The 12,287-nt window shown below is 50.2% G+C and overlaps 3 protein-coding genes across 3 annotated transcripts; 2 read left to right on the top strand and 1 right to left on the bottom strand.

The window, feature by feature from the left end:
* Window positions 1–328: 328 nt before the first annotated feature.
* N7508_009240 (60S ribosomal protein eL34) lies at window positions 329–1,072 on the bottom strand (the record flags this gene model as incomplete). Its single annotated transcript, XM_058467303.1, has 4 exons — window positions 329–517; window positions 723–846; window positions 980–993; window positions 1,049–1,072. The coding sequence occupies 4 exons, from the start codon at window positions 1,070–1,072 to the stop codon at window positions 329–331; spliced, it is 351 nt and encodes a 116-aa protein (XP_058315149.1).
* Window positions 1,073–1,479: 407 nt separating this feature from the next.
* prp8 (U4/U6-U5 snRNP complex subunit PRP8) lies at window positions 1,480–8,544 on the top strand (the record flags this gene model as incomplete). The annotated part of the gene is made up of 1 exon (XM_058467302.1): window positions 1,480–8,544. The coding sequence occupies one exon, from the start codon at window positions 1,480–1,482 to the stop codon at window positions 8,542–8,544; it is 7,065 nt and encodes a 2,354-aa protein (XP_058315148.1).
* Window positions 8,545–11,040: 2,496 nt separating this feature from the next.
* Window positions 11,041–11,984, top strand: N7508_009238 (SANT/Myb-like DNA-binding domain-containing protein; the record flags this gene model as incomplete). The annotated part of the gene is made up of 2 exons (XM_058467301.1): window positions 11,041–11,586; window positions 11,640–11,984. The coding sequence occupies 2 exons, from the start codon at window positions 11,041–11,043 to the stop codon at window positions 11,982–11,984; spliced, it is 891 nt and encodes a 296-aa protein (XP_058315147.1).
* Window positions 11,985–12,287: the final 303 nt, after the last annotated feature.

Genomic DNA, 12,287 nt, shown 5'->3' with positions numbered 1-12,287 from the left:
GTCTATGCCAGTCTGAACGGCGTCCAGATTCTAGATCTACCCGTGTCAAGGCAGATCGACTACAACAGTTGCGAGTCGGAACAGGCGAGTACGAAACTTCCACCCAAGCTCTAAGGAACTCCGTTTCAGACAACTCAATTCGACATATTTGGGAATCACTCATGAAGATAAATGAAATTGATTCATTTGCATAGCAGTGGGCCTTTTTTTTTTGGGACCCGCGTGCTAGCTGTTCCTGTTCATCTTTAGGATTCTAAGAGAACCATTCCCAGCCGTTTTTCCCGTAACATTCGCTCCACCGAAAGAACAACACCGACAGAAAGCACGCTTAGCGCTTGCCGGCCTTCTGCTGGGACTCCTTGAGGACCTTCTTGACGATCTTCTGCTCCTCGATCAGGAAGGCACGGACAATGCGGTCCTTGACGCAGCCAGCGCAGCGGGAACCACCGTAGGCACGGCTGACATTCTTCTTGGGGCGGGAGATCTGGGCGTACTCGCGGGGACGGAGAGCGGGGACCTAAAAATCAAATTTGTCAGTCGACCGAACTTTCAAAATTGATGCGAGACGATCGTAGAGAGCATGCAGCGTTTCGGTCGGCCAGTCGTTGGTACCCCAGTCCATCGAGACAGAGTTTTCCAGGTCGTTCGTCTGGCCCACCTGTAACCGCACACATCGCACAAAACCGTCGAAAATTGCACCAGAGGCGTCAGGGAGCACTCACACCGGGGAGCTTGATGCCACAGTCACCACACTTGGGAGCGGTACCCTTCTTCTTGAGGTGGAGGTACCGGAGCTCGCCGCCGGGGGTCTTGACGATGCGAACCTTGTTGGACCGCGTGTTGTACCTATCGAGTGGAAAAAGAACCGTCAATAATTCGTTCGAACAAAAAGCAGGCCCGTCATCATAGTAATCGTGCAAAGCATCGCAGGAAACGTGGAATTGGGCATTCTTCGTCTGGAGGGAATTTTGAAACGTACGGGTTCCGGCGGCGCTGCGACTGGGTTAGAACAATAATTCGGGGAATCAAGATCTCAAAGATAACTCACGTATTGCAGTCTGTTGTTGGTCATTTTGACTGTACTTGAACTGGTCAAGGGCGGCAGTTGTCGGAGTTGTCGTGAAGCAAAGTGAAATATGTCGAGACGGTTTGTGTGGGTTTCTGCTTCAGCCGACGCTAGCGCAGATTTGGCGAGGTTGCGCTAACCCCAATACGGACTAGTGTGATTCGGAGCCGCCACCTCAAAGTTCAACGGGAGAAAGGAGCAGAGATAGTCACATCGCGTAGGGGATCGTGGATCTCGATCTTTGTCGCGTTTTCATCTTAATCCCTACCTTCCACCTTCATTGGTGTCTTCCTTTCCAGTTGGACTTTCTTTCCCCAGCTGAAAGTCCTGCTACTTATGACCTCCGACGTGGCTTGACGCGACTTTGATACCAACGCAACATCTACGAGGGAGGGTCCCCATCAATCACCATCATGGCTTCATTGCCGCCTCCACCTCCTCCTCCCCCGGGATGGGGTGCAGCTCCTTCAATGCCACTGGCGCCGCCACCGCCGGGCTACCAGCCGCCGGCCGACCCGACCGTCGCAAAATTTGCGCAGAAGAAGAACGAATGGCTGCGCACGCAACGCAATCGATTCGGCGAGAAGCGCAAGGGAGGATTTGTTGAAACACAAAAGGCGGATATGCCTCCAGAGCATTTGCGAAAGATTGTACGGGATATCGGCGATGTCTCGCAGAAGAAATTCACCAACGAGAAGCGTAGCTATCTCGGTGCGCTCAAATTCATGCCTCATGCCGTATTGAAGCTCCTGGAGAACATGCCAATGCCCTGGGAGTCGGCAAGAGAAGTCAAGGTCCTCTACCACGTCAACGGATGTTTGACTTTGGTCAACGAGACACCGCGTGTCATCGAGCCTGTCTTCCACGCCCAGTGGGCAACCATGTGGATGTGCATGCGTCGGGAGAAGAGCGACCGCCGGCACTTTAAGCGTATGCGCTTCCCTCCGTTCGATGACGAGGAACCACCTCTCTCTTGGTCCGAAAATATTGAAGATGTGGAGCCGTTGGAACCCATTCAGATGGAGCTCGACGAGGAAGAGGATGCGGCCGTTTATGAATGGCTCTACGACCACCGTCCCCTCCTTGATACTCCCCATGTCAATGGCCCGAGCTACAAGACCTGGAACCTTTCCCTTCCCCAGATGGCGACTCTTCATCGTCTGAGTCATCAGATTCTAAGTGATGTCGTTGACCAAAATTACTATCACATGTTCGATCTTAACAGCTTCTTCACTGCCAAGGCCCTCAACGTCGCCATTCCTGGTGGTCCCCGTTTTGAGCCTCTTTACAAGGACATTGACCCTAACGACGAGGATTTCAGCGAGTTCAACGCCATTGACCGCATCATCTTCCGTGCCCCCATTCGAACCGAATACCGAGTCACCTTCCCCTTCCTGTACAACACCCTACCCCGAAGTGTCAAGGTCGCTTGGTATTCTCACCCCCAAGTGGTCTATGTTCGCACCGAAGACCCTAACCTCCCCGCTTTCTACTTCGATCCCGTCATCAATCCCATCTCTTCCCGCTCCGTCGCACCCAAAAATCTTACAGTCAGTCACGAGGATCAAATCTTCGGGCCCGGCAATAATGAAGACGATGAATTTGAGCTGCCAGGTGAGGTCGAGCCATTCTTTGACGACGAGGAACTCTACACACCCGACACCGCGTCCGCCATCGCACTGTGGTGGGCCCCTCACCCATTCGATAAGCGGTCCGGCAAGATGGTTCGTGCACAGGATGTGCCACTGGTCAAGCAATGGTACTTGGAGCACTGCCCCCAGGGTCAACCCGTGAAGGTTCGGGTTTCGTACCAAAAGATGCTCAAGAGCTACGTCTTGAACGAGTTACACAAGAGCACACCCAAGGCCCAAAGCAAGCAGAACCTGATGAAGACCTTGAAGACGACTAAATTCTTCCAGCAAACAACCATCGACTGGGTCGAGGCCGGTTTGCAAGTCTGTCGCCAGGGTTTCAACATGCTTAACTTGCTGATTCACCGCAAGAACTTGACTTATCTCCACCTCGATTACAACTTCAACTTGAAGCCCGTCAAGACTCTTACAACTAAGGAGCGCAAGAAGTCTCGTTTTGGAAACGCTTTCCACTTGATGCGAGAGATTCTTCGCTTGACCAAGTTGATTGTCGACGCTCAGGTCCAATACCGTCTGGGCAACATCGATGCCTTCCAGCTTGCAGATGGTATTCTGTACGCTTTCAACCACGTCGGTCAGCTTACTGGTATGTACCGGTACAAGTACAAGCTTATGCACCAGATCCGTTCTTGCAAGGATCTGAAGCATTTAATTTACTACCGATTCAACTCTGGCCCTGTCGGCAAGGGTCCTGGTTGTGGTTTCTGGGCCCCAGCCTGGAGAGTCTGGCTTTTCTTCATGCGTGGTATCATTCCTTTGCTTGAGCGCTGGCTCGGCAACTTGCTCTCTCGTCAATTCGAGGGTCGTCACAGCAAGGGTGTTGCCAAGACTGTCACCAAGCAGCGTGTGGAATCTCACTTTGATCTGGAATTGCGTGCCTCCGTCATGGCTGATCTCATGGACATGATGCCCGAGGGTATCAAGCAGAACAAGGTCAACGTTGTTTTGCAACATCTGTCCGAGGCTTGGAGATGCTGGAAGAGTAACATCCCCTGGAAGGTCCCTGGTCTCCCTGCTCCTATTGAGAACATTATCCTTCGATACGTCAAGAGCAAGGCAGACTGGTGGATTTCTGTTGCACACTACAACCGAGAGAGAATTCGCCGTGGTGCAACTGTTGACAAGACCGTTGCAAAGAAGAACCTGGGTCGTCTTACGCGTCTCTGGCTCAAGTCTGAGCAAGAGCGCCAGCACAACTATCTGAAGGATGGTCCCTATGTCTCTTCTGAGGAAGCCGTTGCCATCTACACCACCATGGTTCACTGGCTGGAGTCTCGCAAGTTCTCTCCCATTCCCTTCCCCAGTGTTTCCTACAAGCACGACACTAAGATCTTGATTCTTGCCCTCGAGCGTCTGCGTGAGTCTTACTCTGTCAAGGGAAGATTGAACCAGAGTCAACGAGAGGAATTGGCCCTGATTGAGCAGGCCTATGATTCTCCTGGCACAACGTTGGCCCGAATCAAGCGGTTCCTTCTGACACAGAGAGCCTTCAAGGAGGTCAAGATCGACATGAATGACAATTACAACAATATCAACCCCGTTTACGATATCGAGCCCATCGAGAAGATTACCGACGCTTACCTTGACCAGTACCTCTGGTACCAGGCTGAGCAGCGCCATCTCTTCCCCGCTTGGATCAAGCCCTCCGACTCCGAAGTTCCTCCCCTTCTGACCTACAAATGGACCCAAGGTATTAACAACCTGTCCAATGTGTGGGAAACTTCCGAGGGAGAGACCAATGTCATGATCGAAACTGAGCTTTCCAAGGTCTACGAGAAGATTGATCTCACTTTGTTGAACCGACTTCTCCGTTTGATCATGGACCACAACTTGGCTGACTATATCACCTCGAAGAACAACGTTCAGCTCAGCTACAAGGATATGAACCACACTAACAGCTATGGTCTTATCCGTGGCCTCCAGTTCTCTGGCTTCGTGTTCCAGTACTACGGTTTGATGATCGATTTGTTGCTCCTTGGTCTGCAGAGAGCCAGTGAAATGGCTGGTCCTCCTGGAAGCCCCAACGACTTTTTGCAGTTCAGAGACCGTGCCACTGAGACTAGACACCCCATTCGTCTCTACACACGTTACGTCGACAAGATCTGGGTCTTCTTCAGATTCCAGGCCGATGACTCCCGCGATCTGATTCAACGTTTCTTGACCGAGAACCCGGACCCTAACTTCGAAAACGTCATTGGCTACAAGAACAAGAAGTGCTGGCCTCGTGATTGTCGTATGCGCTTGATGCGTCACGACGTCAACCTTGGTCGTGCTGTCTTCTGGGATATGAAGAACCGTCTCCCAAGATCTATCACTACCATTGATTGGGATGATACTTTCGCCAGCGTATACAGCAAGGACAATCCCAACTTACTGTTCTCCATGAACGGTTTCGAAGTCCGCATTCTTCCCAAGATTCGGAATATGAATGAGGAATTTTCCGTTAAGGACAGTGTCTGGTCTCTGGTAGATAACTCCACCAAGGAGCGCACCGCGCATGCCTTCCTCCAGGTCACCGAAGAGGATATCCAGAAGTTTAACAACCGTATTCGCCAAATTCTCATGTCCTCCGGTTCGACGACTTTCACCAAGATTGCCAACAAGTGGAACACTGCCCTGATTGCTCTCTTCACATACTACCGTGAGGCTGCTGTGTCGACCGTCAACCTTCTCGACACCATCGTGAAGTGTGAGACCAAGATCCAGACTCGTGTCAAGATCGGTCTCAACTCCAAAATGCCTTCCCGTTTCCCTCCTGCAGTCTTCTACACACCCAAGGAGCTTGGTGGTCTCGGTATGATCTCAGGGTCTCACATCCTCATTCCCACCAGTGACAAGCGCTGGTCCAAGCAGACCGACACCGGCATTACTCACTTCCGAGCGGGTATGTCACATGACGAAGAAACCCTCATCCCCAACATCTTCCGCTACATCATTCCCTGGGAGGCCGAATTCATCGACTCTCAGCGTGTGTGGATGGAGTACTCGCAGAAGCGAATGGAGGCTCAGCAGCAGAACCGCCGCTTGACCTTGGAGGATCTGGAAGACAGCTGGGATCGTGGTCTTCCCCGTATCAACACTCTCTTCCAAAAGGATCGATCCACACTCAGCTTTGACAAGGGTTTCCGACTCCGTGCTGAGTTTAAACAGTACCAGCTGATGAAGAGCAATCCGTTCTGGTGGACTAGTCAACGACACGACGGTAAACTTTGGAACCTCAACGCTTATCGCACTGATGTCATCCAAGCACTTGGCGGTGTTGAAACCATTTTGGAGCACACACTGTTCAAGGCGACAGCTTTCCCATCCTGGGAGGGTCTATTCTGGGAAAAAGCCAGCGGTTTCGAAGAGTCTATGAAATTTAAAAAGCTTACAAATGCCCAGAGGTCTGGTTTGAATCAAATTCCAAACCGTCGCTTCACTCTGTGGTGGTCTCCGACTATCAACCGTGCAAACGTCTATGTCGGTTTCCAGGTTCAATTGGATCTTACTGGTATCTTCCTTCATGGCAAGATCCCGACCCTGAAGATCTCCCTGATTCAGATCTTCCGTGCCCACTTGTGGCAAAAGATTCACGAGTCCGTTGTTATGGATCTGTGCCAGGTCCTTGATCAGGAACTGGAACAGCTTGGTATTGAAGCGGTTCAGAAGGAGACTATCCATCCGCGTAAATCCTACAAGATGAACAGCTCTTGTGCGGATATTCTCCTTTTCGCGACTAACAAGTGGAACATCACTCGGCCTTCCCTGGTATTCGACACCAAGGATGTCTATGAGCCCAACACGACCAACAAGTTTTGGTTGGATGTTCAATTGAGATACGGTGACTACGATTCTCACGATATTGAACGATACGTACGTGCCAAATACCTCGACTACACCTCTGACAGCATGAGCATCTATCCTTCCAGCACTGGTCTGATGATCGGTGTCGATCTTGCATACAACCTCTTCTCGGCCTACGGACAATACTTCCCAGGTCTCAAGACTCTCATCCAGCAGGCTATGGCCAAGATCATGAAGGCCAACCCGGCGTTGTATGTCTTGCGTGAGCGTATCCGCAAGGGTCTGCAACTTTACGCCTCGGAGAGCAACCAGGAGTTCCTCAATTCCCAGAACTACTCTGAGCTCTTCAGTCCTCAGATTCAGTTGTTCATTGACGACACCAACGTCTATCGTGTCACCATTCATAAGACTTTTGAGGGTAACTTGACGACGAAGCCCATCAACGGTGCAATCTTCATCTTCAATCCTCGCACCGGACAACTATTCTTGAAGATTATTCACACTAGTGTCTGGGCAGGTCAGAAGCGTCTGGGTCAGTTGGCCAAATGGAAGACAGCCGAAGAAGTGGCAGCTCTTATTCGTTCTCTTCCAGTGGAAGAGCAACCGAAGCAGCTCATTGTCACTCGTAAGGGTCTTCTTGACCCTCTCGAGGTCCACTTGCTCGACTTCCCCAACATTTCCATCCGTGCCTCTGAGCTTCAGCTGCCCTTCCAGGCTGCCATGAAGGTTGAGAAGCTGGCTGACATGATTCTCCGCGCGACCGAGCCTCAGATGGTGCTCTTTAACCTGTATGACGAGTGGCTCAAATCCATCTCACCTTACACCGCCTTCTCTCGTCTGATTCTCATTCTCCGAGCCCTTCACGTCAACATTGACAAGGCCAAGATCATTCTTCGCCCCGACAAGACAGTCATTACCCAGGAGCATCATATCTGGCCCTCTCTCTCCGATGAGGATTGGATCAAGGTTGAAGTGCAATTGCGTGATTTGATCTTGAACGACTATGGAAAGAAGAACAATGTGAACGTGCAGAGCTTGACCAGCAGTGAAGTCCGTGATATCATCTTGGGTATGGAGATTAGCGCGCCTTCTCTGCAGCGGCAGCAGGCGGCGGAGATTGAGAAGCAGCAGGAGGAGCAAAAACAGCTCACTGCCGTGACTACCAAGACCCAAAACGCCCGTGGCGAGGACATCATTGTTACCACCACATCTCAGTATGAACAGCAATCTTTTGCATCCAAGACTGAATGGCGTACTCGTGCGATCGCGACGTCCAACCTCCGCACGCGGTCCAACAACATCTATGTCTCCTCGGATGACATCCGGGAAGACGGATACACCTACATCATGCCCAAGAACGTCCTCAAGCGATTCATCACCATTGCCGATCTTCGGGTGCAGGTCACCGGTTACATTTACGGTAGCTCGCCGCCGGACAACGACCAGGTCAAGGAGGTTCGCACTATTGTTATGATTCCTCAAGTTGGCAACACCCGGGACGTCCAACTCCCTCATCAACTGCCACAACATGACTACCTCCAGAATCTTGAGCCGCTCGGTGTGATCCATACGGTCTCAGGAAACGAGCCGCCCTATATGTCTGCAGCGGATGTCACGCATCATGCTCGACTCATGAACACACACCCCTCTTGGGATAAGAAGACCGTGACCATGACCGTCTCCTTCACCCCTGGATCCGTCTCGCTTGCCGCTTGGGGCCTGACGCCCCAAGGTTACAAGTGGGGTGCAGAGAACAAGGATACGTCCTCGGATCAGCCCCAGGGCTTCTCTACCAATATGGGTGAGAAGTGTCAGCTGTTGCTAAGTGACAAGATCCGCGGTTATTTCTTGGTGCCCGAAGACAACATTTGGAACTACAGCTTCATGGGTAGTTCCTTCGGTAGCGTGGAGAAGCGGCCTGTCTACGTCAAGATTGACACCCCGCTCAAGTTCTACGATGACCAACACCGTCCCCTTCACTTCCAGAACTTCGCCGAATTGGAAGACATTTGGGTGGATCGGTCTGACAACTTTGCGTAAAGCGTTGCAAAGTCTCTGTTTTTATTTCCCGGGCGTCTGATTTTCTTATTATTTCCCCTTGTCTTTCTATTTGGTTTGCTTGTATCACGACATCCTAATTCATGTATTGCAGCGACAACCTAGGGTAAAGGGAAAAGCAAGATGTATTGATTTTTGTACAGTACGAGTTTTTGGCGAATTCCCTGTTGTTTATGAATGAAATCTTTCTTATTGAACTTATTTCCTATGTACAACTAACTGTATACGAGGCTGCGGTTTGCTCTGCAATGCAGATTTAGTAGTTGGCATGGCAGCCACACATTGGTTCCTCCGAGGGTTGCCACGATGTGATCGTGCATTCCTAATTCGACCCTAATGTATGACCAATGGTCCCCTCCCTGTCTTATGTCTAAGCCTAACCTGTATCGTTTAAAATCCGCTTAAAATGAAGGAATCGGCCAATGCAGAGGCTAGTTACTTGCTCTATTTAAAGCGAGAATGAGAATTAAAGGATAAAGTTAAAGTGAAGTCTAAGTAAAACCAAAGTGAATCTTCAATGAATAAATAGTTCGCAAAGCCCCCTAACGCTATGTATTTTGGTTAAGGGGTTCCTATCGTAAGATATAAAAACCACCGTGTAGACAAAATCAGCAGAACTAAGCAGTTGATACATCTTGACTTCATGAATCTTAGTGAAGTAAAAATTACTACGCTTTGCTAATTAAGGTTAGACAAGTACAGGGGGGCACGTTTAAGAAGGCTCTTGTGATCCAAGCTTACTACAGCAGGCGCCTGGCCATGGAACAATATGCGCTGAGCCACTCGGCCCAACATCGAAGCTGAGTTTCTCCTTCGCCCAAAAATGCGAGAGAGCCATGTGCAAATCCCATTCAAATAAAATAAGTGCGTGGCTATTAAAATCTCCCGCCATTCACAGCCTGCATAAGCTCCTCTCTACATCCCGCTTCCACGCATTAGAAGGTTCAGAGTAATTGGCAACTTATTGACAGATGACGGCCCGCATGCAGATAGTAGAATTCAGTGGTCCATCCGGATCCTGGCTCTTCTCTGCGATTTGACCGAACCAAAATACGGGCTTGGTGTGGCGCAATAAATCGATGTGACTGACTCGCAAACTTCCCCTGTCCTCCAATAACATCTTGCCTATGCTCCGGATTCCCCATTGTTGGCTTTGAACCCTTGTTTCTTCTCTTCTGCCTCCTTCCAACCTGTCCCCTTTTGGAGGAGAGCTCAGGCCCAAACGCGACTCTTGTCAGGTTGATCACCATTGTTTCAACCCCTGTTCTCTGTTCTGCCCTCTGGATTTGCGCGGTCTTGGCCCCGAGACCCGGCGTACTGAGCAGATGGCTTCTCTTGGCTTACTTGACTAACCTATACCATGTCCATCTGCCGATGTCAAATTGCCCTTTTTACTCCCGACATTACGGCGCGCTGGTTGAGAAGATCACCCCGGCGAATGAGACGTTGCTTGATACCTCCGCATACCTCCGGTTCGAGGCTGACGGGCGTCATATGCCGTGTTTTTTTTGACTGCTCATGGCCCTAGCATACCCTGGTCGATAATTTGTGTCATGTTTGGCCCCCTGGATTTCGCCAACAAAACTTCTGGCAGTCCTGCCGCTTCCACAGGCAAAGTTTCGTAGACCCCTCGACGAATTGATGTTTGTGCGAAAATAGATCACTCCCATCGAAACCTTTCGACTGATGAAACCCAACCTGACGAATGCCTATCACAAAGGGATCGCCCCTGTTGAACATCTGGGACAGTTGCCTCTTGTGGTCTGGTCCACTGGAGATTGGTGAATTCAGCCGGTAACGCACGCTCCAGTTGACCACCGGTGCGGCTGGGGTTCTCTCTCTTGGTTAGGCTAGAGGATTCTGAGAAATGTCGTTTGAATTTAAAGACATGCCTTGTCCGGTTTTGATTCTAAAAGTTAGATATCAAAGTCCCTCATTCTCTTCTCCATCATGTTTTACGCCTGAACAACCTCTCAAGCCGTCAGCCCAGCAATTTGACAATCTCAAGCAGACCTATTCTGTCTGCGCCCAATCAGTTGTGGCTAGAGGGCATTTCCATCTCCTGTTCTGATTACATCCGCAGGCGCACGTCCGCTCTCCACCAATATCTTATGTGACAGCAGACTCTTGGCTACCAGCTCATTTCGCATCTCATTTCTCCGGGGTTGATCCCTGCTAAATACATACTCTTGGCCTATTCATCCAAGAGCATAGAGCCGAGGGGCTTTGTACTTCCTGCAATCCTGCCATTGTCGGCATTTACCTGCAAACAATACCGGATGCTACAAAGGATTCATGGAGGTATATAATCCATATGCTCCTGTGGAATCAATATCCGATAATGTTTACTACGATTCACGCCAACCACAACAACAAAGCCAGCCTACCGTCTCATACCCTCATCAAACGAAATCGTCATACTTGCCACCTCTGCCTCATTTCACTTCTGTTAACGACAATGCACACTTCCCGACGATTATGCTTCCCTACCCAAACCACCCCCAAGACACCCGAAATTTGGCGCAGTACGACAGTCGAGATTTGATGACATGGAATACTCGTATCTCGGGTGGCTTGCAGACGGAGATGTCACCCCCGATACCACAACTAACAGAAGAAAATTTAGAGCTTTTCCACCGGTCTAGGGACAGTGACTTTCTCCCTCCAATGAATAGCTCTCACAAACACAGAATGCCACATATACCTGCGCTACATGATGAGCTGGAGAATGTATTGCAAGCAACAAAAGGACCAGCAACCCACAGATGTCTGGTAGGAGAGGATGGATTCCCAAAGCCACGGCCAGAATGCGAATTCAAGCAAAAGTTCACACCGGATGATGATGAGCTCCTGAAGCACCTGAAACATGATAAAAAGGACCCTTATCGACTGGGTTCAAAGGACGATTCGTTGACTTGGAGACAAATTGCAGACTTTTTCCCTGGTCGAGCGCCAGGGACCTTACAAGTACATTACTGTAAGGAAGTCGGGGCGGCGAAGGCACCAGAATGGACTGAGGAATTGGTTTGTATTTTCATAACAAAGCTCTCCGAGTTAAGTGTTAATTAAAATGGTAGGACGACAGACTGAAAGATGCAATGGAAGAGTATGAAAAAGAGCGATGGCAGGTCATAGCCAAGAGGTTCAAGGGAAAGAACTACGCAGCGGCTTGTGAAGAAAGAGCACAATGGTTACAAGAATTATATCTACGAGGGGAGAGACCAGTGTACCCAAATAAAGATAAGGCAGAGGCCCAAGGACAGCAGCAAACGCGGCCACAAGAGTGGGAGGAAGATGAAGAGAGGCGAGATCAAGAGCAAGAGATGGAAGAGAGAGAACGAGACATAAGAGCGAAGAAGCGAAAGACGCAGGGAAAGAAGCGAAAGATGAAAGAGCAGGGCCAGGGGTTGCAAATGGGATAATATAGGGTCCGTTAATAGGGTCTGTATTCTAAGAGTGACAATGTTTCTATACTTCCCCAAGCCCTACCCGTGAAGCCCTAACTGGCCTAAAACGGCTAATATGCGCTTCTGATCTCTATGCTCACCTGAGTCAGCTCCGCCAATCAGCTAAGCTGACTCATCATTATCTGTGGCTCGATTGGACAGGTCGACTGACCAATCACAGGCGCTCGGGCCAAAGCGGCTTCAAACTCGCCCAACCTCAAACCTCCAAACTCCCTCTTTCCTGCCTGCCCCAAACGCCCGCGTCATCCACCCCATTTT

The sequence above is a fragment of the Penicillium antarcticum genome (assembly GCF_028974205.1).
Source record: "Penicillium antarcticum strain IBT 31339 chromosome Unknown utg000009l_segment0_segment0, whole genome shotgun sequence".
Taxonomy (NCBI): Eukaryota; Fungi; Ascomycota; class Eurotiomycetes; order Eurotiales; family Aspergillaceae; genus Penicillium; species Penicillium antarcticum.
This window is presented reverse-complemented; position numbering and strand designations above follow the sequence as displayed.